The 15447-nt window shown below is 36.5% G+C and overlaps 1 protein-coding gene across 6 annotated transcripts in view; it reads right to left on the bottom strand.

The window, feature by feature from the left end:
• Nucleotides 1-15447, bottom strand: part of LOC124234301 (synaptojanin-1) — an 88366-nt gene that overhangs the window by 20137 nt on the left and 52782 nt on the right. For all 6 annotated transcript variants that reach the window (XM_046651603.1, XM_046651604.1, XM_046651605.1 and 3 more), the window contains 8 exons: nucleotides 11642-11782; nucleotides 11164-11356; nucleotides 10726-10884; nucleotides 9697-9853; nucleotides 8757-8874; nucleotides 8441-8656; nucleotides 4894-4972; nucleotides 739-901 (listed from right to left, as the gene is read on the bottom strand). In XM_046651603.1, the coding sequence (XP_046507559.1) occupies nucleotides 739-901; nucleotides 4894-4972; nucleotides 8441-8656; nucleotides 8757-8874; nucleotides 9697-9853; nucleotides 10726-10884; nucleotides 11164-11356; nucleotides 11642-11782 (1226 nt within the window). The remainder of the gene's footprint in view (nucleotides 1-738; nucleotides 902-4893; nucleotides 4973-8440; nucleotides 8657-8756; nucleotides 8875-9696; nucleotides 9854-10725; nucleotides 10885-11163; nucleotides 11357-11641; nucleotides 11783-15447) is intronic.

The raw sequence follows: 15447 nt of genomic DNA, 5'->3' as shown, positions 1-15447 counted from the left end.
ATAAAATGCACTACATAAATGTGGACAAAGCAACCAAATGAACAGAGAAATGTGAAAACGGGAGATAATCCTAGTAAGGTGCTCAAATCTGAAAGACATTATTTAGATGTACAGGATATCACAATATGATGTTCTATCATTTTATAAACTAAGGTATACATTTTAAAGGAAAATATGCTAGAATAACATAGCATGCAGCATTAGAAAGCAAACACATTTCTTAATCCCATTTAAGGAAGTTATTATATCCAGATAACCTGTTCCAAATTCTAAACTCAAAATGATCACATTTAGATGGGTGGGTTTAGTTTCAAATGCATGTGTTCCCAGCCACTTTGAGATTCTTTTTAAACTACTTGGAAATATATCCTCTTTTGTAGTAATTATTTTAAACCGATTTCTGCTGTTAGAATACCCACTTTGAATTTCTACTTTTCTACCTTAATTGCAATTAGCGGGACCAAACCACACACCAAAAATACCAATTTGTGCTCTCACCACTCAAGAATATAAACTAACATTTGTAAGGATCTTACTCTTTGAATGGCAGAATGCAACTCTGCCCTTGAAGTCTAGGTCCCAACAAAATAAACACAATATAATGCAAAACAAAATCTAATTATTCCTGCTCTGTGTGTTACAAGAAGAAAGAGAAGGACCATTGTGGAGACTAAGACTTTACTGATGGGAAAGAAACTTATCTAGAAGTACAGCAGCAAATGTGTCCAATAAACAAACCTTCCATATCGAAATCGGCCGCAACTTCTGCATCTTCACCAAGCAGGGTAGAGCTGGTTGATGATGGCAACGGAACGCTCATTTTCTCTAAACTCATTTCTTCTTCTAAATTTTTGATCCAGTCTGGACTTTTTAAAGTAATAGTTATAGTCCGCCCCAGTAACTAGTTGAGTAAAACAGACACAAAATAAAAATTCATTGGCATGAAAATTAACTACCTTGGAATAAAGTGATTGCCTTAATTATCCTATGCAGCAGTGCAGGGTAATTTAGCTAGACTCAATTCAACATAACTGTTTTATATGTACTGAATTTTTAACTACTAGTTTAAAACATCCCCAATTCTCCCTTCAGAAGCCTATGTTGCTAAATCTAAGGTCTTCTTCTCTAAGATGCACACAGATTCAACTTTTCTTTGCGGCAGCCAGTATCTTTCCTTGGTCAGATGTAAATTCACTGACAACTTTGCTACATAATTTTATATTTCCTTTGATTTTGATCCACAGATTAAATAACTGTTCCTCCAAGAAACAACTACAGAAGAGACAGTAGAACAGCTTTAAAATACTTCTCCTCTTCATTTTGACCTTCTTAACTTGGTGTAGTGGTCTTGAAAGTTGCTATACTATCATGGGAGTTTCAGCATTTCAACTGTCAGAAGAATATTGAGAGTATTTAAGACCATTTACATCTTCAACAAAAGGTAATCATTCTGAAAATAGAATGACTGGCATCTATGAAACTGGCACTTTGCCTTTCCTATAAACTTGAGTGCTTTTAGACAAAAGCATAATCTAAAATAACCAATACCTTATAATCAAGTTACATTGTCCTACTGATATAATAAAAAAAAAACTTCCAAAAACTTGCAGATAGCCACAAGACTCCTTGGTCAAACACAGACTGTGCATTAGAACGATGTTCTCATTTACAACTCATACCCACTAACAAACCTGCTTTCTAAAATGTAAGCTCTCTCCTACATAGTTTCAACTTCCTTTGTTTGAAGAGTGCCTGGACTATATATAGTATGTGAACTTTTCTGGTATTTCCAAACGAACTGTGTAGCTGTGACCAACATACTGTGATGACAGCTAGCACCTTTGCGGGTACACATATTCCTTGGCCCAAAGTGCCAATGACATTAGAATTCCTTGAAGGCATAGGATGGGGAGGTAGAGAGCTGCTGGCCTCAATGGCATGGCCGTGTTTGACAGTAATTTAGCATGCACACTGAGCTCTAAGAGTCCTAAGAAGTAATAATCCTTTACTTGCTTATTAGACCCAATCAATCCAATTTCAGAATCTGGCAACAGGCTCTATAGGTCATTCGTCACTTTTTAAGGTCAACGACATTCTTTATATATTCACCAAAGAATACTAACAAGTATTCTTAAGGCTGATCACCATAATGACCATTTAAAAGACACTTTCTTAGGAAAATCTACTTAGCAGAGATCAGAGCCAAATGAAAAGAAAGAAGTTTAGATGACAGAAAAAAACTGCTCAATGGGGCAACCAGTGGTGTAGTGGTTAAGCTTGCATGCTCCACTTTGCTGGCCCAGGGTTCACAGGTTCGAATCCTGGGTTGCAGACCTAGCACTGCTCATCAAGCCATGCTGTGGTAACGTCCTACATAAAATAGAGGAGGACTGGCACAGATGTTAGCTCAGCCACAATCTTCCTCAAGCAAAAAGAGGAAGACAGGCAACAGATGTTAGCTCAGGGCCCGTCTCCCTCACCAAAAAAAAAAAAGCTCAAGAAGGTCATTCTTTAAGGTTGCCCTGCTTAAGCTATATCCTTTTTCCAGATTCTCCCCTGAAATGGAAGAGCTCTTATTGATCTACATGCATCCTAGAAGATTTCAGGCTGAAATAATGGTACTAACAAAGGTAATAGACTAGAGATTTGGAAATGTCCCACTTTCAAAAGGATAAATTAAATATTATTATATACTTGCCACAAACCTAATTTTTACAAAATTTTGAAAATCTTTTAAGGAAACTAAGGGGTAGGTACTCTCTAAGAGCATTAACACAGATGACCAGACTTGAGGGTGAGAAACAGAGCTGAAAAGAAGGGGGGAAAAAACAAAACAAGGAAAATTATCAGGGAAAGATAAAAGAAATACTCAGAAAGCAAATAAGAGCTGACAAAGAATGCCAAATTGAGAGTTGCTCTTAAATACTTATATCATCATGGGATGAAGAAGAGCTTTTTAAGAGAGCAAAACTAGAATTCAATTTAAAAATCAGTTTCTATCTGGTGAAGACAACAAAGTCACAAGACAAACTGGGAAGATGATCTGCAGCACATATGAAAAGGGATTAACATTTTTAACGTAAAAGGAGCTTCAAAAGAGGAACACCCCAGTCGAAAAAAGGGCTAAAGACATAAACAGCTAGTTAGAGAAGTACAAGCAACCAATAAACAAAAAAACCTAACAACCAAAATCTTAAAACAGGAACACCATACTACTTCCAGTTTTTCAGATGATCAAAGTTAAAAAATATCCAGTATGGATGAGGATGTTAGATATTAAATAATCCAAGGCATAATAAAACTAGATAAATCCTTTCTGAAGAGCAATTAGGCAACAAGCATCAAAATTTAATACGTTTATATTCTTTGACAACGCAAATTTACACTTAGGAGTTTATCCTGAGAACTAATAGGAGAGGCATGCAAAGTTATAACTACGCAGGGATTCCCTGGAATGCTGCTCTTAATAATTAAAAGCTGGAAAAATTAATAGGAGTTTGGTTAAATTTATATATTTATCTACATAACTAAAATTTGTACAGCCATTAAAAATTACACATTTGTTTATATAGAAAGATGTCCACAGTATAGCCTCAAGTAAAGATGTAGTGAGAAAACAGCATTTATAACATGATCCTATTTGCATTTGTGCATGTATGTGTGTGTGCATATGTATATCCCACTTATGTTAATATGTATATATGTGTATATATAGTCTCATTTGTATTTATATATATGCATATATGAAGTTTAAGAGAAATTATTTCATAATGGTAGGATTAAGTGGTCTTTATGATTTATTTCATTTTACGTTTCTGTATTTGATTTACTTTTGCATTAGTGCATTCCTATTACATTCAGGAAAACCAAAGAAAACCCTACAAAACCTATTTCAAAAGCAACACAGTCGTGTGTCACATACTGACGTTTCGGTCAAAGACAGACCACATATATGAAGGTGGTCCTATAAGATTAGTACAATAGAGCCTCAGTGTGTAGTAGGCTATAGCATCCAGGTTTGTGGAAGTACACTCTTAATGATGTTTGCGCAAGGACAAAATTGCCTAACAAGGCATTTCTTATCCTATGGTTAAGCGATGCATGACTGAAATGCATGGAAATTTTTTCTCCAAGGAGGTTAAAGTAAGGTGACAGAAGAGGAAGCTCAGAGAAATACTTATAGAGTTGCCCACTGTTGGAGAAATTAGCTTAGAGTTTAGTCTATCCTGTCTAGGGACCATACACTTAAAAATTTAAGACCTGTCTAAAAGCATTCAGAAAAAACTGACAAACAGCACTTCACAAGTAAAACTATTTGAGGTCATTGATGTAAATTCCCCCATCAATGACATTTTCAAATCATAGGCTAGGAATATCTCCACTAATTAAAAATTTCTAAAATGCCTCAATGGCATGGATTTGTTATCTATGGGAATTACTTTACCTACGTTTGAAAAAGGTACCTGGGTATCACAATCCAAGCCAATAAAACAAGTTCCTATGAACAATGAGCACCTTCCTCCCTTGTTTTCTTGTAAATAAAGCATTTTCTTCACTTGATAGAAATCTTTTCTACTATATAGATGACCCAGACTATCTAACCCAATTAAAATTTTAAAAGTTTTTATATAACAAAATATAATAAAAATCACATTAGGTGGTAAACATGTTTTCTTCTGTTTCTATCAAAGGTTAATATCTCTAGGGAGGGATCAAAATAATCCTAAAATGGTCAGAAACCTAGTCTAAATAATAAACATTAAAGCACACCATAAGGTCTTTTATCCTCCTGAACTAAAAACACACTTGGATAATCTTGCTGCATATCTATAAAAATATAATCATCAGACATCTAATTTCAGAATGGTTCGGAATCAACAAATGCGACCTTACCTCTTTACCGTTTAGGTTCAGAACACTCAAGGCAGAGCTTCCCTCCAAAAATGTAACCCACATTTTATCTTCTACAAATCTTCAAAAATAAGAAAAACAAACAATAAAAAAACATAATTAATACCTTAGCCAGAACTAGCTCAATGACTAGTCCAATGATTATTGATTAACAAGGACCTCTAGAGGTCTGGAAGTAAAAAAACAAAACAGGGAGAGCAGTAGGGCCAGGGGTGAGCTGCTGGGGGCATTCTTGCCCAAAACGTATTCAAACCCAAATGTCTTTCAAATATTATGCTAATACAACAGGCCACCAGAAGAAATGGGCTGTGGACCTCCATTCGTGATCCCTGATAATCCAACCCTTCATTTCACTGACAAAGAAAAAAAGGGCCAGAACTTAAGTAGCCTGTTCAAAGTGATCCTATAAAGGGAATAAGTTACAAGGCTAGAATCCAAGTCACCTGACCCCATAGTCCAGTACTACATATTTTTACTGTCTCAATGACCTCCCTGAAGCAAATTTCCTTTGACCAAGAAAAAAGATAGTGAGTTGTCATTATATATATATATATGTGTGTGTGTGTGTATATATACATACACACACACACACACACACATCAGATTAGCCTCAAGGAACGTTAGGTTATGCTTGCTGTCTTTATTCATTAACAGTCATTTATTGTCTTGGAACTTCACTGGCTTTTCCTATGATTCTAAGTTTATAATTTTGAAATAAGAAACTCTCAAAAGGAAAAATTAAAAAGGACATTAGAACAAGTTCTGAAGAAGATGGTCACAGATATGTAATAATGTTATCACACAAAAAGGAATGAAACAAATCATGTTATGTCTGATTGAGAGAAACAATTTTAGAGTTGAACTCAACTGTACAAATCCAGTTCAGAAATCCCTGAAGACTTTTCAAACATGAGAGAGGGGACAATATGTACACACACACACCCCCCCCCCCCAGGATTCAAAAGTATGGATTATGAATATTAAGAGGAAAAGGATAAAAACAAGTACTTTATCCTATTTAAATCAAAGGCCTGGAACAGATTTCTACAATCACTCCAACGTGACCAAGGTAAATGACTCAATTTCTCTGGCATAAAGTTACTAAGTTGCAGGATGCCATCATTTGAAAGACACAGGGACATCATTCTTACCTAAATACTACGAAGGGCATCTTTTTCAAGTTGATGGCAATGGAGAATATCCCTCCTCCAAAGGGTATAATGACTACTATAAGACTGCACTGATGCTGCGCCAGTCCCTCCAACCCCAAACGTTATTCTTCGATGGCAGTACCACAGCATTTGTGGTCATACGGCAGGGCTAATTTCTTGGTTCTATCCCTAATTAGCAATGTGCCCCTTACACATTTCTAACTTTAATAGGACACTGTGGTTCTAATTTCCAAGGATTTATGTAGGTCCTTCTAGAAGCTGTATTTTCTTCCTGTTCTCACTCACTAGAGTAAAAGCCTCTAGACTTTTCCCCCAATTAATATAAGTATCTAAATTTGTCCCATCTACATTTCCAGGGACGCTCATTTTATATAGAAAGGGCTTTACAGACTTCAGGCACTCCTTAATCGTCACCTCACTCTAGACCCAAAGGTAATCATCACTTTAGCCTTACTGGTGACAGCAGTCCTTTCCTTGTTTTTCTTTCATTGTCTGCTTTTTCTATTCTGACATGGTTGTCTTAAAGTGTAACAACCAGAATATTCCAGGTTTCATACTGCTAGAGTAACGCTTTGTTTTGTTACCAATACTTTTTCTAACGACGCCAAGTATTCTGAGGACAGTTTTGGGCTCCAATTGAACACCAAGCTCTTTAGAGACTGGGTTGTGAAGACAGACAGGTCCTTTTCCTGCATCAGTCTTCCATCCCCTATGTACATTTTGGACTCTCTCTAGTCCACTGCAATATTTTACATTTGCTCATAAGGGGATACTTTGCTGCTCTGTGCCCACTCGCACGGTCCACGTGATGTTCCTGGCGCTTTGGCATTTCTGCGTTTGGCAAAGCTTACTGGCATCTGTAAACCTGGAGATTTCACTATGTACTTCCTAGAGCCTTAAGATTCTAGAAATGGTTTGTTAAATTTTAAAGCTTTGGGGTAGATCGTTGTCAAAAGATTTGAGGGAAGTATAAATACAATTTCTTCTCTATTTGCTCACTTGCTCTCTGACAGGATGCTAGGCTTCTTAGGCATGCTTCTCACTCTACAGAAACCATGTGAGCTCTACTCTGCAGACTATTCTGGTTAGGATCTAGGGAAGCCATTTCACACACAGGCTGATCTGCGCAACTAGATTACAAGCAGGAGTAGTGTCTTCAATTTCTTCTCTGCTCTTCCATAGCACCTAGTATACAGATTTGTCCACCAAATATCTATAAAACACACCTAAATAAGGAGAAACAGCACAGAAAGGAATTTAATAGTACCCCTTCCCTATGGAATTCAAACACACACACGTCATACAACCTCTCAAAATTAACATACATTTGGAAGAGAACATTTTTTAAACAAGGAAAGAGGCATCTGGTTCTGCAAAAGGCAGATGGTAAGTCAATGATGGAAATCAAGATTGCATGGATGACTCCTGACTGTTTATCTGGCAGTGCTGCTTCCCCTCTAGCTGGAAATTAAACATACTTAAAATTTCTTAAAACATCAAATTTCTTAAACTAAGTGGTAAAAGTTACTCCCCTTAACTCCTATCTCTCCTTAAAAAAATAAAATAGCAATCACAGCTTTATTTTGCCATAGTGCTTTGTTAAATATCGTATAGGAATCTTAAGAGATCACATCTAAATGTGCACATAATTTTCTTTTTTTTTTTTTGAGGAAGATTAGCCCTGAGCTAGCATCTGCTGCCAGTCCTCCTCTTTTTGTTGAGGAAGGCTGGCCCTGAGCTAACATCCGTGCCCATCTTCCTCTACTTTACATGTGGGATGCCTACCACAGCATGGCGTGCCAAGCAGTGCCATGTTCGCACCCAGGATCCAAACCAGCGAACCCTGGGCCACTGAAGCAGAATGTACGCACTTAACCCCTGTGCCACCGGGCCGGCCCCACTGTGCACATATTTTTGTCGTCAATTGTTTATATAAAGTTTCACTACTCAGCTTTAAACTTTCTAAGTAGAGAATTCAGTTTCAAAACCTATGAGCTCTTTAAATAAGATTTCTATAATATGATTTTCCTATATAGCCATGCATCGCTTAATGATGGGGATACGTTCTAGGAAATGCGGAGTTAGGCGATTTCATCGTGCGAACATCATAGAGCACACTTAGACAAACCTAGATGCTATAACCTACTACACAGCTGTGCTATACGGTACTAATCTTATGGGACCACCGTCGTACACATGGCCCATTGTTGACTGAAACATCGTTATGTGGTGCACAACTGCAGTTTGGAAATACAAATACTCATATACTATTCAAACACTAAACAAGGTGATTTCAAATACAGAAAATATTATCTATGAATTGTGAGCTGCTTTTGGACAAGAAATATTTTACTCACCTTATGAGTATAACTTCACCAAAATTTGTAAACTGCTGCAGAAGCTCATCAATCAAAGCATCATCGAAAAAATTATTTTCTGGTAAAGAACTTTTGATTGAGACCAATACTGTACCATCTGGTGGACCCTGAACTGCAATTACTTCTTTATAAATGTTTTGCCTCTCTTCAGCTTCAACTTCAAATATATCTATATCAATCATGGCAACGACAGGCCTTAAGGCATAAAGGAAGATAGACATGTTAGAAACGTTTAAGAAAGGACGGATTTCAAATAAATTTCAAGCACCATTAGAAATACTGAGACTATTTAAACCTATGGTCAGAAGTCTTCAGCTCAGCTCTTCCGTAGTGCAGCAGAGTGCCAGGAGTCCACGTGTAGAGGATTTTGCTTCCATCTTGAAAACTAGCATTTAGAAGATCTAAATCTTCAGCTGCAGTCAGAATAAAACAAAATACAAGAGAGGCCACATGAGCTGACACATCATAGGGAGCAAGGACCTATCTCCTTGGTTTCATAAGCTTCAGCTGTTTGAGGCTGAGATGCCAGATAGACTTGCCAATCGGCAGGAAGTCTAGACACCTTTAAGTTAGAAAGGTTTTTTTGGTGAAGTTATCATTTTATGCTTTATTTAGCAAAAATTAAGATGAGGCTCTACTTCTGAGATTACTTAAAGGCCTTTGACCAAATAGACTTTCATAAATAATTTGACAGACAAGTAGCAGTTCATGGTATCTGCCAATCACTTTAGTTATTCAGGTTAAAAACCTTAATTAATTAGCATTCAATTGAAAATTTCATTAAAATATTTCTTTGCTTCTCTTCCGTGCAACTATATCACTGAAAGAAAACAGACTGAAAAATTAAATAAATTACTATAAGCAGGTCTGAGAATATTTCTAAAAGTCTGTTTCACAATCACGAGCCACATAACGATGTTTCGGTCAACTATGACCTGCACACACAATGGTGGTCTCATAAGATCAGTACCATATAGCCTAGGTGTGTAGCTATAGCATCTAGGTTTGTGCAAGTACATGCCATGATATTTGCAAGATGGAATCGCCCAATGATGCATGTCTCAGAACGTATCCCCGCCATTAAGCGATGCATGACTGTATATTCAAATTTTATTTATTCTATTCTAGATAACCTTTGTCGAAAATAGCCTCTTCTTATTTGATATTTATACCATTTCCTTCTTCCGCATAAAATTTGCACTAACTCATTTAAATGAAGAAGTCCATTTCCCAACCTGATCTATCAAAGGGCCACTTCCTTCTCCTCCAGAGGATGCGGTCTGTCCATGCAGGGGTGCGGCACTTTTCACTGGTGTCATAGTCGTCAGAAAACAGGTCATATTTATATGTTGGAGCAAAGGTTACTTTTCCTTCTAAAAATCCTCTAAAAATCTACAATAAACATATACATAGTAAGTTTTTCAAAAAGGCAAAAAGGTTGTTTTCATTCAGGCAGCCATTCCCTAAATGTCTATTATGTGCTGGAGCCTCTCAGATGAAATCTGTGTGCATCTGATGTGCACTTCTATCTGAATGTTACAAAGCTTAAGAAAAAATAACCTAAGATGCGGCATTTTTCATGCCACTTGTTTGACTTTCAACTAAACAAAATACAAAAACATAAATGAGGAAATCCCACCAGTCCTTTGAGCTGGATAACAGACAGCAAGAACTGTAAGGGATTTTGGAAATCATACAGTCTGACGTCTTATTCTCAAATGAGGACCTGGGCCTAAAAAGGTTAAGTGGTGCCCAAAGTGTTAGAATTTAAGTCTGATGATCACAAAGGCACCAGACCAAGTGGCCGTGATCACCTCTATTTTAAGAAAATTGTTTTTAAGCAAATTCTTCCAAAATTTTGTGGTCATAAATTTTAAGAATTAGTTTCAAAAAGGCAGATGACATGAGAAGAAAAGAAAAAAAAAAGCAAATTACCATAGGATCTTGAAGTAGAAAAAGAGTAGCCTTGAAGATTAAGATTCTAAATTTACTATTACTGAAAAAAACAAAAATACATATTCTTTTACTTGAGAGTGAATCTTACAGAGACATAATATATTTTTCCTCCTGGGAATTATTATGCGTTCTCCTTCTCCTTTTTTTAAAGAAAAAGTAATCTTATGTCTGTTAAACTATATATTTATTAAGCATAAAGAAACTCCAAGAGATTAAAAAAAAAGCAACACTATGATTAAGAAAAGCTTGTTTCATTACCAAAGATCCTATTCTTCTCAATGCAAATATCTTCTTAAGTATATATATACCTGTCCAGCATTTTTCTGATTGATAAGTTGGTCTCCTGCTATAAGAGAATCCCAGTTTTGCTGTCTTATAAGCTCTTTAACTTCTTCATTAGGGAGATCGATTCGATAGTTGAAATCACCACACCAAAACACATAGTCATGTGAAAATAGCATCCTTCCCTGGAAGAAAGGAGATGGAATTTTAAGTTCAAAACAATCAATTTTGAAAATGTTTTACAACTTTTTCTTTATGTCAGATATGCTTGCCACCCCCGGCCATGCCTTATTTATTTAACCCAACAGTAACAACACATGAAATATCTATTTTAGGTAAATACTGTTGATGTTTCTAAGAACTATCTTAAATTTTCAAAAACTGATATAGAATTGGGGGTAAATTAAAATATGTTTCAAATATTAAAATATGTTCATCTCTAAGAACAAGAGGCAAGAGCTTACCATTGGAAAACTCAATTTTCGTGCTATTTCTACAAAATCTTCATTTCTTTCTTTGACTTGTGATTGCCCTGCAGCAAAGTGGCTACAGACGAAGCAAAGGCTTGTTGTATGGAATAGCATCCGTATTGCAACTGCTCCCTTATTTCCAGTTGCACCTCCCATTCCTGTCTTCACAGTATCAACTGCAACATCCCTTTAAAAGAAAGAATTCTAAATCAAACATCTGAAATCTCAACAGTTCCATGTGCATAAGAAATCAGGAATGCATATTACATAATAATAAAACTACACATCCTGTGGCACTTTGAGGGCAAGCCTGTGAAATAGTACAGTGAAAGTTATTAGTCACGCTGTAATCAAAAACACATTTAAAAACAAGAACCATGAATAAGTGTTTCTCTGAAGCAACAAACATTCTGGGCCTTTTTCTTGTTATCTGATGATAGGAAGCAGCCTTAGGGGAGTGCTGTTTACTGACCTGATGAAAGGAGCATGTTGTGGTCTGATAAAAACAAACAGACAGACGCCCACCAACTGCTCAGAAGCCAGCAGCACATACTTGTTGTCTCTGGAGATAGTCTTCTGAAGCTCCACAGCCCAGAGCTTCTGATTCGTTGTGCTACCAGAAAACGTTAAAAAGGAAATCTTTAAAAAGATATGGACAATATAGCCTATTTTATAAGACAATTGTCAATTATATCTTTATATACCCAAATTTAATAAGACTAATGACAGTCATGAAATCCACATCAAAAGTGAAATCTTCACGGAGACTGTTTTTCGCTTCCTTTAAAAAGGAAAACTCAAAACTTAGCCGTAAGAACATTGCACTTCCAAGTCTAATCTATTACTCCCTTACAAAGAAAATACCAGCTTACTTATTAAATGAGTGCTCACCATGTGAGTCATCTCAAGTTTGTACACTTTACTCTTTCCTTAAGTATTTATTAGGGTAACAGAGAAGCACATGCTTCCAGATACACTTTCCCCCATTTTCTTACTTTTCTGGATTATAATTAATATCTTAAAAAATTATTATGGAAAATTTTAAACATACACAAAAAAGAGATAATTATAAAATAAATCACCATATACCCATTAACCAGCTTCAACAATTATCAACAATTTGCCAATATTCTTTCTTCCATTCCCCTTCATTTTTCTTCTTATAAACCTGGAATATTTTTAACTAAATCTAAGACACATGCCATTTCACACATCCATACTTTACTATGCATCTCTAATACAACAGAACATTTTTATTTTTACATAATCACAGTGCCATTATCACATTTAAATATTAACAATTCCTTAACATCTTGTAATACTCAGTTCATATTTAAATTTCCCTGATTATCTAAAAAATGTCTTCTTATGGTTGGTTTCTTTAAAATAGGGTCCAAATAAGGCCCACAAATTGCATTTGATTGTTATGTCTCTCGAATCTCTCTTAATCTTTAATAGTATCTCAATCCTCCCACCTCACTCCCTTTTTAACGCCTTTTTCCCCCCCAAATCCTCCCAGTACATAGTTGTATATTTTAGTTGTGGGTCCTTCTAGCTGTGGCATATGGGATGCTGCCTCAGTGTGGCCTGACAAGTGGTGCCATGTCCGCGCCCAGGATCTGAACCAGCGAAACCCTGGGCCGCCGAAGCGGAGTACGGGAACTTAACCACTCAGCCACGGGGCCAGCCCCTATGCTATTTATTTTTTAAGAAGCTGGACCATTTGTCTGTAAAATGTTCAACAGTCTGAATTTGGCTGATGTGTCTTCATGGTATCCTAACTAGTTCCTCTCTCTTATTCACTTTAAACTAATTAACGTGGAAGCCTGATTAAAAAACACATTCAGGGGCCAGCTCCGTGGCCGAGTGGTTAAGTTCGCGCACTCCGCTGCAGTGGCCCAGGGTTCAGATCCTGGGCGCGGACATGGCACCGCTTGTCAGGCCATGTTGAGGTTGGGTCCCACATCCCACAACTAGAAGGACCTGCAACTAAGATATACAGCTATGTACGGGGGGGTTTGGGGAGATAAAGAAGGAGAAAAAAAAAAAGATTGGCAACAGTTGTTAGCTCAGGTGCCGATCTTTAAAAAAAAAAGAAACCACATTCAATTTTCTTTCTTTCTTTTGGCAAAAATAAACTCATAGGTGATGCCACCCTTGCATCACAGCAAAAGTACACAATTCGTGATGTGACACCTGCTCAGCTATTCAGACCAAGACAATCTAATCAACTCTTTATAATAAAAAGTTCCCCCATTAATCCTTCTAAAGTTTTAGCATCTGTTTTTCATTGACAAAATCCAATACTTCATTAGGGGTTGCAAAATGTTGATTTTGTAATTTCAGCATTCCATAGGCATTTGTAATAAGTTGGAATTCTTCTATAAAGAACTGTTCTCTTAACTACTCCATTACTACAAAACACAGTTCATAGAAAAAGAAGGCAGGATAAATGCTTAAGTCTTTCTCTTTATAAACTTTCAGATTAACAAGGTTGTACCCAGGAACCTCCAATGGCAAGCAAAAAAGTTTTTCTCATTGTTCCAGGTCACACAAATGATAAGTGGTAAGCCAGAATGTGACCTCACGTCCAACCTAATCTGCAACACTATGTGACACTGCCTCCAAAACACAAATTCAGAACATGGATTCCCAATTACCATGACCCCACCACTACAACTTGGATTCTGAAAAGAGAATGGCAGCTTTCATCTCTTTCTTCAATACACTTCTCAATGAACCCTACCCTGATCTTTCCATTCAAAACTGCGCTCACCTTCCCACCTCCACATGCCTGATCCCTTTACCTCTATCTCTCTATCTTCCATTGCACTTACCATGTTCTAACATGCTATATGATTTATGTATTATAGCTACTGTTTATCGTCTGTCTCTTCCACTAGAATAGAAGGTCCATGCAGGTAGGGATTTTGTCTGTTTCATTCACTGATGTATCTTTAGCAGCTTGGGTAGGTGCTCAATAGATATTGGTTAAATAAATGAATAATCACTCTATTAAAGAATAATTTGATTAAACTTTATTTAGACAAACAACTGACCAATTTGTTTGGTACTAGGAAACCTAAGAGTATGTTCTACTTTAATATCTGAAGAGATATTCAAACAGCAAAATGAATAAAGTTGGGTTTCTTTTCTACTTCCCTGTATGAATTGTTATTCACTTTGACTAAGAAAAAAATTGTCATTTGCAAGATTGATGACTATACCATACGATTTCAGTCCACAATTTTATTCTGAAAATCTTTAAAAATGTCACAAAGGATAGGCAGGCAACTGCTCAACTTTAAAAGCAAGCATATTTTCTTAAAATAAAACACTTAAGCTTTACATTTCACTCAAATACAAATATGGTATTTGTAAGAAGGCTTCAGAGCAGCAGTTCTCATAGTGCGGTCTGGGAACATCCCTGAGGGTCCCCAAAACCCATGAGGTCAAAACTATCTTTATAGTAATATAAAGATAGTTTGCCTTTTTCACTGTGTTGACTGACATTTGCACTGATGGTGCAGAAACAGTGAGTAAAAGTGTTGACGCCTCAGCATGAATCCAGGCGCCAAACTGTACTAGTATTCATTATCACCTTCGCTGCCATGCACTTGCCGTGAAAAAAAGCCACTTCACCTAAGAATATCCTTGACGAAGAAGCAAACATTATTAATTTTAAGAAAGCTCAGTCCTTGGGTCACATCTTTTGAATATCCTGTGTGATGAATGGAAATACAGACAAAGCCCTTCTGCTGCATACTGAATGCACACAGAATGGTTGTTTCAAGGAGAAGCATTTGATGGTTTGAGTTGAGAGCCGGACTGCCACTTTTTTCATGGAATACAATTTTTACTTGAAAGAACTAATGACAGACTACAGTTATTCAAATTTAGGTTATTTGGCAAACATTTTTTTCAACTGAGCCTATCTTTTCAAAGGAAACAACCAATAGTACTTATTTCCAATGATAAAATTTGAGTTTTCAAGCAAAAATGAGAATTCTGGAAAACCTGTATCTGCTACTGTTATCTGGACAGCTTCCAAATACTTGAAGAATCTGATAAGATCAGTGATGATATTAACCAATATGATGTTCTGATATTATATAATGAAATGTGTCAAAATTTGGAAGATCTACATAACTTAGTGAATTAATATTTTCCAAAAGACCAGTACATGTTTCAAAATCATGCAAGGGTAAAAGACAGACCAAAGAATTTTAGTATAATAGAGCACAAGTTCATTGCTATGGTTTCAGATTCCACATTGCA

The sequence above is a fragment of the Equus quagga genome, unplaced genomic scaffold (assembly GCF_021613505.1).
Source record: "Equus quagga isolate Etosha38 unplaced genomic scaffold, UCLA_HA_Equagga_1.0 73442_RagTag, whole genome shotgun sequence".
Classification (NCBI taxonomy): Eukaryota; Metazoa; Chordata; class Mammalia; order Perissodactyla; family Equidae; genus Equus; species Equus quagga.
Note: the sequence above shows the minus strand (reverse complement) of the source record. Positions and strands in the feature narration are given on the sequence as shown.